The sequence below is a fragment of the Antennarius striatus genome, chromosome 10, assembly GCF_040054535.1.
Source record: "Antennarius striatus isolate MH-2024 chromosome 10, ASM4005453v1, whole genome shotgun sequence".
Lineage (NCBI taxonomy): Eukaryota > Metazoa > Chordata > Actinopteri > Lophiiformes > Antennariidae > Antennarius > Antennarius striatus.
Genome location: NC_090785.1, coordinates 18,828,079 through 18,847,148, shown reverse-complemented (window position 1 = coordinate 18,847,148; position 19,070 = coordinate 18,828,079). Strand labels below are relative to the sequence as shown.

General features: G+C 42.6%; 2 protein-coding genes across 6 annotated transcripts; one reads left to right on the top strand and one right to left on the bottom strand.

Moving 5' to 3' along the window:
• Positions 1 to 800: 800 nt before the first annotated feature.
• Positions 801 to 5,040, top strand: cnot7 (CCR4-NOT transcription complex, subunit 7). 2 transcript variants are annotated; one of them, XM_068325733.1, is made up of 7 exons: positions 801 to 940; positions 1,540 to 1,663; positions 1,751 to 1,944; positions 2,333 to 2,494; positions 2,828 to 2,972; positions 3,058 to 3,168; positions 3,515 to 5,038. In XM_068325733.1, the coding sequence occupies exons 2-7, from the start codon at positions 1,547 to 1,549 to the stop codon at positions 3,644 to 3,646; spliced, it is 861 nt and encodes a 286-aa protein (XP_068181834.1). In that variant the 5' UTR covers positions 801 to 940; positions 1,540 to 1,546; the 3' UTR covers positions 3,647 to 5,038. The 2 variants fall into 2 exon arrangements, with proteins under 2 accessions (XP_068181834.1, XP_068181835.1); XM_068325734.1 differs by lacking the exon at positions 2,333 to 2,494 and having other exon boundaries at positions 3,515 to 5,040.
• A 126-nt stretch (positions 5,041 to 5,166) lies between these two features.
• On the bottom strand, positions 5,167 to 18,200 carry zdhhc2 (zinc finger DHHC-type palmitoyltransferase 2). 4 transcript variants are annotated; one of them, XR_011037197.1, is made up of 14 exons: positions 17,857 to 18,200; positions 15,121 to 15,147; positions 14,475 to 14,569; positions 13,709 to 13,829; positions 13,516 to 13,585; positions 13,390 to 13,422; positions 12,883 to 13,003; positions 12,703 to 12,741; positions 12,430 to 12,562; positions 11,789 to 11,915; positions 6,989 to 7,081; positions 6,559 to 6,666; positions 6,385 to 6,460; positions 5,167 to 6,307 (listed from the first exon to the last, which is right to left on the bottom strand). XR_011037197.1 is itself a non-coding variant. In XM_068325731.1 (14 exons), the coding sequence occupies exons 1-13, from the start codon at positions 17,981 to 17,983 to the stop codon at positions 6,420 to 6,422; spliced, it is 1,116 nt and encodes a 371-aa protein (XP_068181832.1). In that variant the 5' UTR covers positions 17,984 to 18,199; the 3' UTR covers positions 5,167 to 6,307; positions 6,385 to 6,419. The 4 variants fall into 4 exon arrangements, 3 of the variants coding, with proteins under 3 accessions (XP_068181832.1, XP_068181831.1, XP_068181833.1); XM_068325731.1 differs by having other exon boundaries at positions 6,559 to 6,671; positions 13,709 to 13,805; positions 17,857 to 18,199; XM_068325730.1 differs by having other exon boundaries at positions 6,559 to 6,671; positions 17,857 to 18,196.
• Positions 18,201 to 19,070: the final 870 nt, after the last annotated feature.

The following is a 19,070-nucleotide window of genomic DNA, read 5'->3' as shown; positions in this document are numbered from 1 at the left end:
TTTACATACATAGAATTTATATTACATATATATATATATATATATATATATATATATATATATATATATATACACATGTACTTTTACTGTACTACCAAAAAATTTTTTTTTAACCATAGTGCATCTGCAAAACATTCTGTTTATCTGTCAAGCATCATTTTGTATGTAGTCCACTGGTTTGTTACAACCTGCAAAGCGGTGATGTATTTTGTGTTTGTGTGTTCCTCCGTCTGTCCATCCACCAAATATCTTCACAACCATTGCAGATAGAAAGATGGAACAAGAAGTACATTACTCGGGCGGCAAAAGGGGATGAAAATGAGATGATGACCTTGGGGAAACTAGGTCAAGGTCAAATTTGTGCATTTTTTTGTGTGGATAAGATAGAAAGACAGAAAAAAAGGCGTTTCATTCAGGAACGCAAGGGAATGAAAAGTAGATCACAACCTTCACCTTGACAAACTAGGTCAAGGTCAAATTTTCACTCGCATACCTTTTTAGGTGCACATCTTGGAAACCCGTATGAGATATAATTACAAAACAAAAAGAAACATTTTCAGGAAGCCAGAGGCACAAAAACGTGATGATGTCGCGGGATGTTGCAGTCTCTGACTGCCTTATTACTCTTTGTATTTGTAAAACATTAATATTGTATTGCGTTTGTTTGTGAATCGTTGTGCATCCCTAAAACACTTCCCTTCCGTGTTTGCGCAGCTCCGGAACCATTTATCTGGCACCCAGTGTAATGACGTACGTTCGTGACGTACCTGTTTTACGTAATGACGTTGTGTTATGGGCTTCGCTATGATGGCAGCCGTAGGTTGACATCGAAACATTACTGAATGTAAAGTATTGAAAAGTTGGCGGAACCCCCGACATATTAACGGAGAACAGCTTCACGGTTTCCAGACGGCGCACACGTCACCAGGTCCGGAGAACGGTGAGTTACAGCTAGCTTTAGCAGCGGCAGAGAGGAGCCGTGTGTGTGTGTCAGAGTGTGTGTGAGCTCCCTGTCATTCATCACTCATGTCTGGTACACACTCCTACCGCTCTAGCGAGCCGGAGCGAGTCTTAAGACATGTGTTTAAAGCACACACAGCCTTAGAACCTTAGAACCTCCACTGTCCTGCTGGTGCTAGCTGTCTTAGCCTGCTCGTGGCTACACATAGCCTAGCTCGCCCATAGTGTGAGGTGGAGCTGCAGCGACGAGCTAATGCTCACAGCCTCCCCAGGCTCGCCCTGCGTCTCTCCAGTGAACCTGTAGGTCACCGTGTCTGATTGTGTTCCTGTTGTCTGATCATTTTACCTAACGTGAAACATTCCATCTCAGAAGAAGCAGCTCAGACTGAAGGCATTGAGACATGCGTGCAGGAATACACCCCACAGTTAGTATTACAACTTTCTATGTTGGTAGCCAAATGCTCTGTCAGTAGTCCCATGGCTTTTCCAGCTCGCATCTTCTGATCTGACACATGTGAGTAGACCGGGTCCATGCACCAGCTCTATTGAAACTTATATTTTTCTTCCCTCCTGGTGAAGTGGCACTATGCCCGCAGCCACTGTTGATCACAATCAAAGAATATGTGAGGTTTGGGCCAACAACCTTGAGGAGGAGCTGAAGAGGATCCGACATGTTATCCGGAAATACAACTACATCGCTATGGTGAGTGTCGCTCCACAGGGGCAACACTATCAGGCACAGGCAAGTTTCCTTTGTGCTTAACGTGTGGTTGTCCCCCCCTTGAAACAGGACACGGAGTTTCCAGGTGTAGTAGCCAGACCAATCGGAGAGTTCAGAAGCAACGCTGACTATCAGTACCAGTTACTTCGCTGCAATGTGGATTTGCTCAAAATAATCCAGCTGGGCCTCACCTTTATGAATGAACAAGGGGAATATCCTCCAGGGACTTCAACGTGGCAGTTCAACTTTAAGTTTAATCTCACGTAAGATGATGTTTGTGCTTCTCTCAGTCTTTACTCTTCGTGCATTTCATCCTTGAGGTCAAAATTTAGATCTTTGTCAACTGCACTCCCTGACTGAGAACAACACCACACCAGCTCATGAAGTTTGAGCTATTTCTGTGCCATTGATGCAGGAAGCATTATATTACTGGTTTCCCATCCATTCTCATTTGATTTCAGAATGGCTTCGAGTGAAACTGAATTTTCCTCTCTACTAAAATAGCAACTGAGAGACTTGAACTTGTTTTTCTAACTCTGCAGCTCGACTTTTAACCAGAACCAGAACCGGTCTTTGGCTCAGACACATCTCTCACTCCTGTTTGACTGTCTTCTGTAGTTGAAATGCTAACAGATCAACCTGTGTCCTCAGAGAGGACATGTACGCACAGGACTCTATTGAGCTCCTGACCACTTCAGGGATTCAGTTCAAGAAACACGAGGACGAAGGCATTGAGACGCTGTATTTCGCAGAGCTGCTGATGACATCAGGAGTGGTGCTCTGTGATGGAGTCAAGTGGCTTTCTTTCCACAGGTATTCTGCTCCTGTGGATATTTCCTATGCATTTTGACCCTAGACAGTAGAGTACAAACCTCTGCCAAGACCCAGTAGTCCTCGTCAGTTCAGTCCATCTGATTATCAGAGTTAATTTAAGTAACCTCCAACTATAAAAAAACCCACTTTGTATGTGGTGGATTCACATTCTTTAAAAGCAGATGAAAGGAAAAGCCTGTGATCCTGTTCTCGATCATCTGTTTTGTCTTAGCGGGTTAGCAGTGACAGAAGCCTTCCACTGGGTAAAAACAAAGTCCAGTCTGAACACGCAGATACATTAAGTTACATTAAGTGTGTGTTTGTGTTTTGTAGTGGTTATGACTTTGGCTACCTGATCAAGATTCTGTCCAATGCTAATCTGCCCGAAGAGGAAGTGGACTTTTTTGAGATTCTTCGATTGTACTTTCCAGTCATTTATGATGTGAAGTACCTCATGAAGAGCTGTAAAAACCTGAAGGTAATTCCCCACTGATGTTTTCTGAGGCCCTCAGGTGCGAATAAAAACAAGAAGAATAGATCCTGAGCAACTGTTTTGGTTTCAGGGTGGCTTGCAAGAAGTAGCTGAGCAGCTGGAGCTGGAGAGGATCGGTCCACAACATCAGGCCGGCTCGGACTCTTTACTCACAGGAATGGCTTTCTTTAAGATGAGAGAGGTAGGCTGTTCAAGTCGGAGAGAGGAGATCCTGTTGTCAAGATCAAACCTCACAAAGCCAAAGCGTTATTTATGCGTTGGTGCTATTTGATTACGCTAGTCTTTTCTCCCATCAGATGTACCAGAGCTATTCACTGAGGATTAAGATGATCGGATCTGCTTTGAACTGATTTTTTTTTTTATAGAAGTACTATATATAACATATTGTTTATTCTTGAATTTACACATCACAAAAGAAACACATCAATCCCTGTAAACCACATGATGATGTCAGGAGCCTGCGCTGGTGACTGGTTCTAGTTGTGTTCTCAGTATCCTGCTTCCTCTTTACGCCCCCCCCCCCACAGATGTTCTTTGAGGATCATATCGACGATGCAAAGTACTGTGGTCACCTTTACGGGCTGGGCTCGGGTTCGGCCTACGTCCAGAACGGAACAGGGAACGCTTACGAGGAGGAGGCCAACAAGCAGCAGTCGTGATATCACTCTGGAACTGTCCCGTCCTGCAGTTTGACGTGCACAATCAGTGCAACACTAAAGCCAAGCTTTGACAGCCAGATGATAAGAACGGAAGAATACATGCACACATCATTTAGCAAGCTGCTACCCATAGGCTGTGCTCACCTTAGACAACAGAATATGATGGTCATAAAACCCACAGCTGTCCTCACACATGCTCCTGCCGGCTGTGTGTTTGTGAGTTTAAGCTTTTATTTCTACAAAGTGGTGTAAGCGGCCAGGTTCGATTGTTTCAATTTGACATGCTTGAAAAGATGGGGATTTTAGTTTTCCTAAAATGTTCTGTAGAAGATGTTTTGCACTTTAAAAGCTCTAATCTGATTTTATATGGAAAGCTGAAAATGTTTCTGGTGTCTCTCATCTTTGTTGCCTTCTTTGCGTTCCAGTTTTCCTGGTTGAACATGTAAAATCACCACAGCTGCTCGCACCACACTCCAGCCTTAATATTAGCTGCACATCTTTTAAACTTATTTATTATGTTGGTCACCTGACATTGTTGAGGTTCTGCCCTGGGATGCTCCATGTCAGTACACTCAGCCTGTCGGAGGATCTTTATATGATCATAATGGGAGCGCTCAGTGAGTCTGTTTACATGCACATGAACATCTCATTGGAGTTGACTTTTCTTCTGTTCACATGATGATGGTGTCAAAGATGACCTGAAAAAGGTCCGGTCCCACCGTTGGAAGCCTTTAACTAACAAACCCGTGTGATGTCCTGTAGATGGGATACTAGAACGAGTGAAAACATCTCTTGTTTGGGGTTTCCTTGTTGTATTAATAATGCGATGGTCACAAAGTTATATACAGTATGCACCACATATATACTTACTGTTGGAGGAACGTGTAGAATTTCAACAACGCAAACACGCATGACCACAGATCCATCATCTTTTGATATGATTTCAACCCCAAATTCACATGAAGACCTGCTTTGGGACACGCTGAGGTCACCTTGCATTACTCCAACGAACATAAAGTTTTCATTTTTTATTGAAGTTATGGTTTTGTAAACTTTTAGAGTTGTAATAAAAGAAGAGAAAACTTTTAGTCATAGCAGAAAAAGACATATCATTGCCTTCTAACATGCACCTTTCTGTTCTGGTGGAGTTAATTTATAGTTGTGGCCTCTTGAATGACCTTTTTTTTGTATGTTTTCCCGTTCATTCATGCTGCGTACAACGGCTGCATGTATTAAAAAGTTTGAATAAATGCCGTGTTGTGGAATAGAATGTCCATAGGTGTGTGTTGAAGTGTAGGCTCACCTCTTACTAACCTCCAAGCCCTGATAACCGAAACACCTCCTTTATGCATCTTTCACACTGTAAACGAGTAAAAGAAGAATATGCAATACACAAGAGGATTGTTGTTAGATTATTTTGTAAATAAAAGTTTGAAACTTTTCTACCATAAAATGCTCTTGGCCATTAAATCTCTTCAGTGACTCGATATTCCTTTTAAATATGCAACCGGATGAATGAATAGGCTGTAGATAAGCATCTTTTATTAGGATAAGGCATTACAACTGTACCACACACATCCATATCACCTTTTTTAACCATACAGACAGAAAATAGAAAAATATAGATTGACACTGACTCACCATGGAGCTTTTTGTTAAACAAGCGTTCAGTCTTTCAACTAATTTTTTAGTGATGTTTGGTCGCTTCCTGTCCGTTGTGAGAACAGAATCCTCAGGAGGAGAGAGCACCTGCAGTCCTGCAGGATTTATATTTTCTCTACAGTTCATCCTCAGATATGAGTTTTTAATCGTGAACAGGCAGCGTTACACAGAGGATGCTTGTCTGCTTGGGAGTGACACTTGACTTGGACTGTAGGCAGCCAGACAGCAGATATTTGGCAGAGGAGGAATTCCAGCTCTTGAGGGTTTCATTGACAGTGGCATCCTGACTCATGCTATGACAAGAGCCCTTATTCATATCACATAGCATTATACACTGTTTTTTTGTTTCCAAGCAAAGAAGAAGAGAACATCTCGTGGTTCAGTTCATGACAACAAGGTGGGTTTTTTTTTGTGTGTGTTGACATCCTGAGATGAGCGCATGCATCATTTGAACTTTGACAACATTCAGTATGATGTGTGGAAAATGTGCCTGCTCCTCAAAGCATAAGAAAAAAGCTGAACAGAAAAAAAGAATTTCAAAAGGGATATCAATTACATCACGATAACAACACTACCAGTCTATACTCCAAGTGCAAACATTTGGTAAAGTGAACACATTATGTGCTAAACTATAAAAAATAATCCATCAAAGGAAAAAACAAAAGCGGCTCAGGCTGTTCTAAGTAACTTCTCTTCAACTACTGCTGTGCTTATTCACATACAAACAAAAGAAACTGTCAAAGTTGGAATGTAATATTAGTTTCAGTTCACTTGTTCTGAAGTCCAATACTTTCATATTGCTGCAGAAATTGTATTTAAAAATAATAATACTTCATTCATTCAATGAATAATAAGACTGATGATAAAAGTCTTTCATATCCTCCAGATTACGTGTGATGCCACTCCTGGAAACCTCGCAGAAGCAGGGTATTGCACAGAAAACGATGAATACTGATGATGTCACGATCATCACCAGCTTGGAGATTGGGCAGCGTGAACCTGTGGGGTGAATCAAGAGGTAATTACATGTTCCACGTGTCATGTGCTGGATTTTATCTTTATGTTCACAAACATACTTTTCTGGGTCAGGTGTTGCCTCCGTGGAAACTACTTATGCCTCATTTTCTATCGTCATTCCTGCATTGTTGGCACCTGAACACATAACCAGGAATTATAATAAGCCATCATCTACGTGATTAAATGATATATGGATGGAGGACATTCCTTCAAGGAGCAGAGCATGAACTGACCCTTGTCTTTGTCTGTTGCATTGTCACCCTCTGTCCAGGAGAGGGCGGTAGTGAGCAGCCGACTCTGAGACTCCCTCAGCGGCTTGGATGGGAAGTGGCAGCCCTCTGCTGCACTGGAACACACACACACACACACACACACACACACACACACACACACACACACACACACACACACACACACACACACACACACACACACACACACACACACACACACACACACACACACACACACACACACACACACGAGCAGCATGAGGCCTGCATTCATGGGTCCTCCGCCTTTCAATAAATCTGTCAATCCTGTGTTCTAAATGATTGATTCAAAGCGACATGCATCATTGATCTACAGGGTTAATAAAAAGCCACGCTCACTTTTGGTTTTACTTTCCCTTTGATGGATGTGAGTCGTCTTGTTTTTACTCACCCGCTGCTGGCAGGGTTGGACCCAGTGGGTGATGAGGGCTGTTCAGGATCCAGGTTCACCAGACAGGTTGGGAATGAGCAGCCATCCCCTAAACTTCAAAACCAGAAGGAAAAAAACACTAAAAAACGTCATGATGTTTAAATAAATGGTAATTAACATTTTAAATGGGTGTGATATTATAAAAACCATGAGAATTATATGTCATAAAAACTGCTGTGAACGTTAAAATGAGTGATGTAATAAAATACAGTGTAAGAACTGTCATCATTATCAAGGTGTAAACTATACTACATTCTACATAGTTTTAAAAAAAAGTTTTTAAAAAAAAGTTTGTAAAATTACGGACCGTAAAATCAAAAATGGTGTATCACAATAGTGAATCAATTAATAATACACAAGTTTAATATTTAAAGTGGTAATATTTTATATTTTTTCAGTGAAAATAAAAAAAGGGTAAAAAAAAATTGATGGGAAAATACTGTTGAGTCTCAATAAAGTAATTACCATAAAATGAATGCCATTACAGTATTCCTTCTAAATTAAAGATTTTGCTGATGTGCTCATTGGAATTAACAGTTTTATACTGTAAATCATACTGTCACCTCTACAGGAAGAATATTTTAAAAGAATATGTTAAGTTTGTAAAGTAACGTTGATTTCAATGAAAAACTTATATGTTTAAATAATATTATTTCCTGTCATTTTATATAGGGTCCTATGTAAGAACAGATATTCTCTATGAACTATAAACAGAACTATGTTGTGATAAACTCAGTAAAAACTGAACGTTTCAGTATTTCTCTGTTTGTTACAATGCTCGTTCACAAAATGAAAAATAATGTAGCTATGATGCCCCACTATTTGCAATGAATATTAAAAATATTGTCGTTTTTAAAGATTATTTAAATTCATTTTTTGGAAATAACTCATATGAACCTCTGGAATTAAATCATGCATATATTTTTCAATTTTTGTTGGTGTCAAGATATTTATAATATAATGGTGATTAACACAAGATTGAGGTGCCCCCTTTTAATTTTGAAAGAATGAATGAAGTCCACCTATTCCACACAGCATGAAGAGATCAAGCATCCAGAAATTAAAACCAGAAATGGCCATGTTTGTTTAAGGAAGTCGGAACGGCAACGCACTTTAGAGGACTAGCATGAGTTTGACTGAGTCTTGTCAATGTGGACAGAAAGGGGGAACGTTTTCAAAAGTGCTGATGCACATAAACACAAACATGTTCTGGATGCTCTTGTGAAGCTTCAGACTGAACGAGGTCGCTCAGAAGAGGTCGTACAGATGGTTCTTCTCTACTAGTTCATTTTGAGGAGGAGGAGGAACACTTGCTCCATTTTGTGGAGAAGACAAGCCTTGTTCTGGTTCACTTCTGGTGAATGTAGCCTTGGCCAGGAGGAGTTGATGTCATCAGGTGGTAACCAAGATCATGGGGTGTTTCGACCCTGAACCACGACGCCCTCCCATCGGCCTGTGTCATGGATCTCTCCTGCTTCAGGTGTGAGTGAGGGTCCTGTCGTGGTGCCACCTGTATCTTCCTTGGGCTAATGCCGTCTTACACCCTGACAGGATATGCACCTTGGTACTGCTCTCCCCACACAGCTTGCACAGTGGGTCCTCCCTCAACCCCCACTTGTGCAAGTTTGTTGTGTCAGCCGTGTGTCATACACAGTTCTTAGCAGGGGGGAGATATGGAAAGGCTCCAGTCTCCATAGATCTCCCCACGTAATCCTCCTCCTGGGTAGGTCCCATCTGGTCCACGCTCCCTGGGACGCCAGCTCCACTGCCCTTGGTCTTCGGCCCTCCTCCTCCAGACCTCGCACCTCCTTCTGGACCATGGCCCTTCGGTCCCTGGCTCCTGCCTTCCCCCACCCACTGGACATGGGAAGCCCCAAGACCCTGTCCCCTCGTACACAGCGTTCCATTAATGTCGCACAGCTTCAACATACTCTCAGCATGATGAGTCAACTGCCCACCTGCGTCCTGACCTTGTGAGGATGCTTGCATCCTGGGAGTCTCTGTATGTCATTATGACTCTGCACATGGCTACCTTAAATTCCTCCACCATGGATGACAGAGGAAGTTGGAGCAGCCCTGATCTAATACACAAACCTACTAGTGAAGCTTGGAGGGAGTCCCAACCAGTTTCGGTGGTACTTATTGATCTTCCTCTCCACTCCTTCCACACTTGTTATTGGAACTTCATACACTGTCAACAGCCACATGAGGCTTGGCAGAAATCCATGCTGATAAAGCCATGCCTTTAAACTTCCCTGGGAGCCCTGATTTCTCGATCCTCCTCAGTCATTCCTCTGTCTGCTTTTCTGTACTGGTAACATCGTTCCTGTCGGTAAGTGAGTCATCGAACCACTTTCTGAGGTACTTGACTGGTCAATTCTCTTTCGATGGAATCACCTCTCCTTGTACCTGCAGCTCGACCCTGTTTGTCAATTTACCTGTCCTGGTTACCACTGCCCTGGATCTCTTTGGCTTAAACTTCATGCTGGCCCATGTTGCCGTTTGTTCCAGAACTGATAGCACCCACCCTGCCTCCACATGGGTTGTGGTTATCACCGTAAGGGTCATCCATGTAGCCTCTTATTGGGGGTTGTTGGATGTATTAATGCTATCTATGTTAGGGTGAGCATCCACGGCCTGATTTCTGCAGGTGTCATTATGGGTCTCCCTGAGTGTTGCTTTCTGCTCTTTGGAATCAGCAGAGATGTTCCCGGAGTTGACTCGTCAGATCCTTAATACCTTCCCTTTCATCCACCGGGGCTCTCTTGAACCACTTTTTGTGTGTTTTGATTTCTTCCCTCAGACAATGGATTTTTCTGAAGGAAGATATGCGGGGCGAGACGAAGGTAACGAGACAAAAGCAAGTCACCTGAAAGCTAAGACGAGGGACTATGAAGGAGCGCTGGGCTTCACTGTGACTACAGACCGGGGTGTTCGCTGTGTCTAAAAACACTGGCATCGGAAAGCATGAAGCCTAATAAATTAATACGCCACTTAAAGACATCACACCCCAATCAGACTGATAAACCACTAGGGTTTTTTCAGTGAAAATGTGCCAGATATCGCCAACAATTATCCCGCTTTGTAAATGCTACTTCAATAAACTAGCCAGCTCTGTTAGCATCATATAAGGTGGGGTACCAAACTGCTCAGTGCAAAAAATACAACCCACCATAGCAGAGGAGCTGAAACTGAACTGAACTGCTGAACTGAATCTGAATTTGTTATGATTTATTGAGTTTATTTAATTTTATTTTTCAGTAACAAATGGTGCTATAAGTTTAAGCAAGGATTTTTTTTATTTCAAGAAAATTGATGCACTTAAAATCTTTTGTTATAGACTAAAAAAATAATGTCAATAAAATTATTCTTTGTTATAAAATTGAACTATATTTTTTGTTTTCTTTAATGTTAATAAGGATGTTATGCAGAGGTGTATTTATAACAATTTCATAGAAAAATTATATTATTTATAGCCGCAGCAGAGAATTTTCTTTTTGCTAAGGGGGGCACAAGAAAAAATAATTGATAAGAACTGATGGAGAGAGTATTGACTTTCTGCTCAGCTGTTCCTGCTAGTGTGGCTTCTGGCACTTTGTTGAGAATATTTTGTCGAGATATTATGTATGTGATTTGTCCATAGTAGATTGAGTATTGAGTATTGAGTATTGAGTATTGAGTATTGAGTACTGTATTGAGATTGAGTATTGAGTATGAACAAAAATTATAGTGACCTCATAATTGATTGTCCATCTTTTGTTAGTGCATGTCGTAATTCCTCACGGATTATGCGGAACTAAGCGTTCCTTAAGTATTTGACTTGTATGTCTCAAGTGAAGTGTTATCTTTGAAAGATCAGTTGCAGTAAGTATTTCTTTAGATCTATGATGTAAATTTTGAAACTTTTGCTCCCTTTCAGGGATGATTTTACTTTGATAATGTCGAAATGATAACTGTTTGAACACTGATGTCAGCTGACGGTTAATTTCGTACCAAAACATGTAACTTAAATGTTTTCAAAACATTCTCAAATTACACATAAAGGTTTCGTCGCAAATTGTTTGTTAAGATGAAGAGTTTCTATATATAAAATGTTAAGGTGAAATTTTGTTTTTTGGGTTGTTTTGGTAACAATTTTCATGTAATTTCAAGTAAAACAATGTTAATTTTTTTTATAATAAAACATCTAAGTGAGCTCATTTTTAACAATAAAATCAACACTTTTTTTTTTACTGTAAATGTAGAAAGGTTTTACTGTAATTTAACTGTAGAGTTATGGCAACCACTGCTGCCAGTATTTTACCATAGAAAAATAAATTAATGTCAATGTTCAGGTAAAACATATACAAGCTTTTTACGGTCAAAACTTGAAATATGTACATTTTGTAACTGTAAAATCAACAATATTACTACTGAAGATGTTTAACCTTAATTTATGTTCAAATTCTTGCAACCGCAGCTGCTGATATTTTACTGTAAAAATATTTTTTTTGTTGCAGTGTAGTTGTGTATAATCATCATAACAATCTTTTTTAAAACACAATCTCAACATTAGAATTCTTTGATATAAGTTGTTGTGAATGTATGAGCTCAACGCACTCATTGGTCTAAAACTTATTTTGAATTCTAAACTGTCAAAAATACTGATGAAGAACAAAATTTCTTAACAAATTTACTTCATTTAATTTTATTAATTTATTTTTTAATTTTTGTTGTTGTTTTGATGAGTTTTATCAAACTGCCGTTTCCTGAAGACCATACCTAGAGAAAACAGGAATAGGCCAATATTTTACTTCATCACCAAAGACCTGGTGGAAGTTCTTGCTGAAGCCCAGACTGAATCCATTCTTATCAGCGCCGTGTCGAAACACCGGAGCACGCACAGCCTCTGAGAGGACACACAACCAGACAAAACATCAGTGTGAAGATGTGAGTCTTTATACAATCTGTTATTAAAACAAGGGGGCACTGAACCAACAGACCAACACATGAGTGACTGTATTAATGGAATAAATCTGGATGAATGTCTTTGTCGTGAATGAAATGCTGATCACAGACTGGTCCACCATGTGTGACTTCTTCTGCTTGCAGTTTCTGTTACTAAGCTGCTTACGCTTCTGAGCCTTGTGTCTTTGCATTACATCGTAACACACTCGTCTGGATAATCTGCTCAACACACAGACAACGTGTGCCGCTGTGCACACAGAATGGGACTCCACCTGATAAAAGGCCCAGAGAGGCTCATCAAACCGCTGACAAGGATGACGGCTGACGGTGGGACAGATGCAATGAAATCTTTTCTAACATGAGTGCAAAGACAACAAAGATGGGTGTGCTTCTGTCCGGCACAGGCTGTGTAATCACTGTAACCATGAATGGAAAAAATTAAGTACTCCACCTACCCAGAGTGGACCTGTTCTTGCAGACAAGCCAGCAGTGATAGATGAAAAGTGAAGCCAGGCTGACTGAAAACATGGAGGCCGAGAAGAAGAGGAACAGGATGTGGAACTTGGCCTGAGTGTCTGGGAGTCCATTCTGAGGGTGAAATAACAACCATGCAGTGAGGGCAACAGACAAACCAGAAAGGACTTTACGACACTATGTTTTCAGACAGATTTCTGGTTTTTCTACAGGAGGTGGATAAACTTTCTTTCTACTACTTGATTGGCTCATACCAGATATTCTTTCAGACGGAAATGTGCTCTACCTCCAGCCTTGTGAGAAAGATCAAATATCATGTATTTAACAAAGGACACATGTTGAGGACATTTGTATCTGACAGAGCAAAAACCAACTGTTTCTAAAACACATCATGAAATCAGTGGTTCATGTTGTGACGGACGAGCAGAGCTTACCGTCCAAAACTTAACGAAGTAGCGGAGATCTGTAGCAGTTATAAAAAGGCAGTAGAGGAGAGAATACGCCAAAAACAGCATGAAAAACTTGTAGTTAGAGAATCCCACGCAGTTGTTCACCCTGCAGCGAAAATGAAATAATTAAATTTAAAGTCTTCCTAAATGTAAAGATGAACAACTTTTATTATGAAAATCGGAGTCGGATTGGAATTGAACAGTTGTTTATTGGTGCGATGGCATGAAGAGGAAACTGAGCTGTCTCGATTTGTGCTTTTAAATCTATTATTTATGAAAGCAGAGTGTTGTGTGTGAATCAGAGTAATTAAGAGAAGAAGATCTTTTCCTCTTTGCTGTCATGAGGCAGGATGAGAGGTCACAGTGTTGAATGTGGTAAATACCCTTTTTGTGCTTCCATGTTATGTGTGTCTGCAGGCCTTGTTGGTTTGAAAAGGAAACCATGTAAATACAAGATGTTGTGATCAGATGCATGTTTGTGTCATGACGTACCACGGGCAGTGGTGATCCATCTTCAGGATGCATCTGCAACATAACGGTCACATGTCAGAGTACAGAAGTGTTCCTCTGCCTAAACACACTGTGTGGTCCTATGGATGTGTGAGCTGAGACCCTTACTTATCACAAACGGAACAATGGTGACATCGGTCAGGTTTCAGCAGCTGGCAGCGGTCACAGAAACGGATTGCTGAGGAGACACGTTCACTTGGGTCACTCCACCGCAGACTAACAAGGTGACGGAGGTGACCTGAGCTCCAGGTCGAGTGTCGGCGTGTTGGTGTGTATCGGTGTCGCGTGTGCTGTGCTGTACCTCCAGAGTTGGTGCGGGTGTAGATGGGCAGGTCCTTGGCGATCCTCCTCAGGATCTCCTGCTGAGACTCTCCCCGGTCTTCACGCTCCAGCAGCTCCTTGTCAGAGTAAGACAGGTGAAACTATGTGGGGCAGAACACAGAGGGTACGATCAACATCTGATTTATCAATAGCTCCGTCTGCGAGTGACGGCATCCACTTCTAATGAATCATACACACCCTTACAGATTTAATTATCTGTCTGACAAGCTACAGGCTGTGTATGTGTCACTAATGCAGTCTGTTACTGTGAAGCTGCAGCTCAGGAGGCAGTGACGGGTATGTCTGGAGCTTCCAATTGTTTCTCTTCTTTCTGCACTAGCAGGCAAACGGTAGCAGAGCAGCACAGAGCAGCAGTATCACCCTCAGCCACACACACAATTTATGATACCGACAACAAATAAGTCATGGAACGGCATGGCACACATCAGAGTTATTACAATCTCAAATCCTCAAGTGATCCAGTGATCACGTCCGGCAGAGCAAAGCTTCCACATGAGTGATTCCTGTCTGCATCACCTCAGCTTCAAGTGAAATGCAAAGGTGGCTTTTCTCAGGGAGCAGAAGTGTGTGGTCAGGATCAGAGCTGTGACGGCGCAGCTCCAGGCACTTCAACAGGGAAGTGTTATTAGTATAAAGGCAGCGTTATATCACTGATACAGTAAACTACCTCCACCCCCCACCCCCCATGCTTGATCCTACCGGGTTTATCACAGTCACACACTCACCTCTTTCAGGGGGTTCCTGGGCTCGGTGAAGATGGTTTGCCAGTATGCCCACACGAACATGATGAAAATGACATGGTACGCCAGTAAGTAGACGACTGAAAGAAGAGATACATAAAGGACATCATCATTTTACAGCAGCGGGGCAAATCAAACCATTACCCCCCAGGTTACAGCTTTATTTATTGCTAATAACAGTGATGGTGCGTCAGTGTAATTTCTTTTGTGTCAGTGCAAGTGTTGTATCATAATTACTCACAGTAATTACACACAGTGGGTCAGAGTAGAAATGTAGAAATGAGGTGCAAAGAGATTAAAAAAGAAACTGTACGAAAGCATAAAGCCTTAATAATGCAGGGAAATATTTAAAGAATATTTAAAGTTGTGTGGTGTGACAGAATGCAGATTAGGTGAATTGATCACTCCAAATTATCTGCAAGTATGTGTGAGTGTGTGTTTGTGTGCAACAGGTCAAACACTGTTAGCCTACATATCTTTATAAAAACACTCTTCTAGCTGATACAGGATGATTCCTTCTTTTTCTTTTGTGATGCCTCGGCCCAATCTGAAGACTGCTAGTTTAAAGCGCTAATAGAAACACAGTAAAGGATGCTTGAGAGTCCTATCAGTGTTTAGCAGCAACACTTACCCTTTTCTCCTGTGTCCTCAATGGATTCTGAAAAGTTAAAAACAAGACAGCAGTCAGGTCTGAGCAGTAGGACGCGCTGTGGGGCAGCTGAGCTCGTCCTACACCTGGAGGTCAACAAAGGGACACTTACGGATAGATTTTTACGTGAAAGTTTACGTGTATAATGTTTAATGTCTGACATTGATGCCTGAATTCATACTGAAGATGTAAACTGCTGAATCTGTAAAGCCTTAATCCCAGCGTTCAATAACACACCAGTCACTAAATCAATATGCAGCACACTCCCAGTCAGTCTGACTCACTGTGTGTGTGTGTGTGTGTGTGTGTGTGTGTGTGTGTGTGTGTGTGTGTGTGTGTGTGTGTGTGTGTGTGTGTGTGTGTGTGTGTGTGTTTGTGATGAGAGCCACAACAACTCCCACAGAGGGGAAGCGACAAAGCTGCTGACTGAAGACCAACACAGCACCCACACACTTGATGACCACCCAAACACACACCCAGAAGCCCCCTCCCCCCCAAGACATTAAAGAAGACACTTCAGCACCTGTTGGATGTGGGGCTGACACCGGGTCACGTGTGTCTGGGATTATAAAACGCGATTAGCTGAACATACAAAATCATTCATCTTCAGCAATTAACCTGTGAAGCAGCAAAAACACACGCACACACACACACACACACACACACACACACACACACACACACACACACACACACACACACACACACACACACACACACTCTCAGATGTACATGCACTCAGCAGGAAGCGAGGAAAGCAAAGCCAAGGAGCCACGTCGAGGCGTGCAGCCAAAAATCGTGCGCAGGCTGCCTTGCCAGCATAAAAGCCCCAGAGTCTCTGTGTGTGTGTGTGTGTGTGTGCGTGTGTGCATGCATGTGTGTGTGTGATTGAGGGCGCAGGGATGTATATTAATATGTCTATGAAAGCATATAGTTACTACCATACTCTCCATTTTGCTTTGACTTCAGTTTTATTTTTATATATATTTCCAGTATATTTAGTATATATAACAAGAAGGGCCACCTGACGTCACCTCCGGAACAATCTGTGTTTGAGGACCAGCCGCTTACAGGAGGGGCCGACGGGCCGCGCTCAGCGCTTTAAAAGAAAGTGGGCCAACCACAGATTGCTTAGGGTGAATTATGCGAGCCAGACAATGGGATTACTGAGATGCTGAACGAGGTATCAGCTGACGATACATTCACACAACTGCCTCTGTCAGTCTGCACAGCACATGCCCAGGGGCCGCCCCGCTACTGCTGCTCTCTGTTCGTCCCATGTGACCCCAAAGCATCACAAATGTTGTTGTTGTCCCGAATGCAGAGCCAGAATGTTTTGCAGCCCGACCAAAAGAGGATTTTGCTGTTCCATCGCCCTTCATTACTGAAGGACATCACAGGCAGCACAGACACGGTGTCTTGTAACCCTAGCTGAGGTTCATCCTGGGACGCTGGGGTTCACTCAAGGACACTGGCAGGCCCCCCTGGTGGACAGAGGTGCATTTGGAAAGATTTGGACTGGGGTGGGGGCAGATCGAAAGGGGAAACCATATTAAAATACCAAGTAACATCTACTTGGTTCTTCTGCTCTTTATTCCATGAACTAGATGAGAACAAAATGTACTGGGGCATGTTTTCATCTGTTTGAGGGTCGTTTGCATAACTTTTGTGGAGACTCTGGTCCAAAGAATCGGGATCTTCTCCACCCTCCATACGCTTCCCTCTGTCTGGTCTGATCCAGTTCCCTCCATTTCATTCCCTCTACCTTTGACAGAGATGATCTGATGTCCTAGCTGTCATACGGAGCACATGGGCATGCCCGTGGAGATTCCACTAGAGACATCCCAAAAAAACACTCGTCTCTATCCAGGTCAAGCCTCTGCTCGGCGTTCACCTCCCTCTCCACAAACACACCATCAGGAAGCAGACAGACTCCATCATAAAACCACTTCAGCCACCCACAAACATGCACGCCGCTGGCGTTGTGGTAGAAGATACGGCAAGATGATTCCGATAATGAAGCTCATCATCGACGGGAGCCTGAAGCTGAGAGATTGAGATAGCGCTGATGGAGGCAGCGGTGGTCAGATGATGATTCTTGTAAGATGGTAAGATGATCTTACTCCCTACATCCTGTTATGTCAGGAAATCTTGTGTTGTGCCTCATTTTCATGTCTTTATTGCACAAACTTTAGCTGCCATGAAGCAATGGAGGATCTCACATACAGTATGAGCTTCTCTGAACTTCAGACATAAATGAGCAATGAGAAAGAGTTCTGCTTCCACAAATTCAGATTTTTGCACGCTTCTTATGATTTGAGTTGTACACTGAAATACGATGTGTAGGTGAGTCTCCTTCTTCATAGTACCCACTCACAAGATTACAACTAACAAAAGGAATGGGGCTGTGTCACACACACACACACACACACACACACACACACACACACACACACACACACACACACACACATTTTCATCGGTTGCGCTTCCTCCTCAAATGACTCTTGTGTTCCACCCAAAAATACATAAATGTCACTTGTGTAATAAAAAAACAAACTGGCTGGACAGTTGTTTGCCATGTGACTCTATCCACACACACAACAGGGCACTCTTCTGCATGACAATAAAACATCACGGACAACAAACACATCAGTCAGAAGCATTTTCCCCTCCTCACACGCCTCCTCTTCCTCTGGCCAGACTGCTGCTTCTTACCTATGCAGAGCTGCAGGACATAGGCGTAGTACGACCAGGCCACTATGAGGGCGATGAAGAGGACCGGGATCCAGTACAAAACTCTCTGACATCCTTTCTTGATACTACGCGAACCCGACGGTGCCATAGTCTGGGTCGGAGCGGATCATTTCTCGTGCGCAATCGAGTGTGACTCTCCCTCCCTCTCCCTCCGTGTGTGTGTGTGTGTGTGTATGTGTGTGTGTGTGTGTGTGTGTGTGTGTGTGTGTGTGTGTGTATGTGTCAGTGTCTTGCTGTCACTGCATCGTTGCTCCGGCTCTGATCAGCCTAATCGGCAGCACAGACGCAACATCCTACCCGCCTCCCGCCCCGCCGCTGCTGCCGCTGCTTCCCTCCGCTCCGGTACCGACCACTAAAAACCATCACACACACACACACACACACACACACACACACACACACACACACACACACACACACACACACACACACACACACACACACACACACACACTGACACGCGCGCGCGCACGCGCCCACCGGCAGCGTTAGGACTCTCCCCGCTGCCTCCCCACAGGTTGCCATGACGTCCACGGGATGCTGCAAGCCTGGCACATTTTTGTCACTACGAACGGATGGGTTCAGCAAGTTCAGACTCGCGAGAGTTCAACCCGGGCCTGTTGGCGCGTTTACGCACAGGCTGAGGTTATTTCTCTACAAAAGTTGAGTTTTAGTTCTCCAGTCCTGCCTGGTATGTTTGAGGACCGATGAGAAAATGTGCTTGTGAATAGAAAATCACACTAACCTTCAGTCTTTAATATAAGAATAAACAGTCGTTTTCTCTTCCGATTCTTGACACACATCACCATCACTATCCCTTCTGTTCAGCTTTCAGCGTTTTCATACAACATTGTTTTATATATTAATATACTGTATATTTTCATTCAATTGGAAAAGCCATAAAGAGTGCATTTATGGATCTGTAATCATCAAGGTCATGACATAAAATGGATAGTTCACATCCTCTCACTCCAAAAAGAAACAGATTTCTTCAAATAACTTCTGGAGTAATCTTGATAATGCCATGATATTCCAATGCCAACAGGGGCTAAGGTGTCGCTGAAAATTGTATGCAGTACATCAAATGAAAAGTAACTTCCCCTAATTTATGAACATGAAAATACATTAAGGCAATTTATTCTGCAAGTTGAAAAAGCCCACATCCATATGAGTGC

What these genes read in the sequence shown, in the direction of transcription:
- zdhhc2 (XM_068325730.1), bottom strand. Translation starts at nt 17,983, where the DNA reads ATGGCACCGTCGGGTTCGCGTAGTATCAAGAAAGGATGTCAGAGAGTT. An exon ending in TGTCCTGCAGCTCTGCATAG is followed by an intron (nt 15,148 to 17,856) that starts GTAAGAAGCAGC and finishes TTAACTTTTCAG; the next exon opens with AATCCATTGAGGACACAGGA. An exon ending in TGAGGACACAGGAGAAAAGG is followed by an intron (nt 14,570 to 15,120) that starts GTAAGTGTTGCT and finishes CTCTTCTTTCAG; the next exon opens with TCGTCTACTTACTGGCGTAC.
- cnot7 (XM_068325733.1), top strand. Translation starts at nt 1,547, where the DNA reads ATGCCCGCAGCCACTGTTGATCACAATCAAAGAATATGTGAGGTTTGG. An exon ending in AACTTTAAGTTTAATCTCAC is followed by an intron (nt 1,945 to 2,332) that starts GTAAGATGATGT and finishes CTGTGTCCTCAG; the next exon opens with AGAGGACATGTACGCACAGG. An exon ending in AAGTGGCTTTCTTTCCACAG is followed by an intron (nt 2,495 to 2,827) that starts GTATTCTGCTCC and finishes TGTGTTTTGTAG; the next exon opens with TGGTTATGACTTTGGCTACC.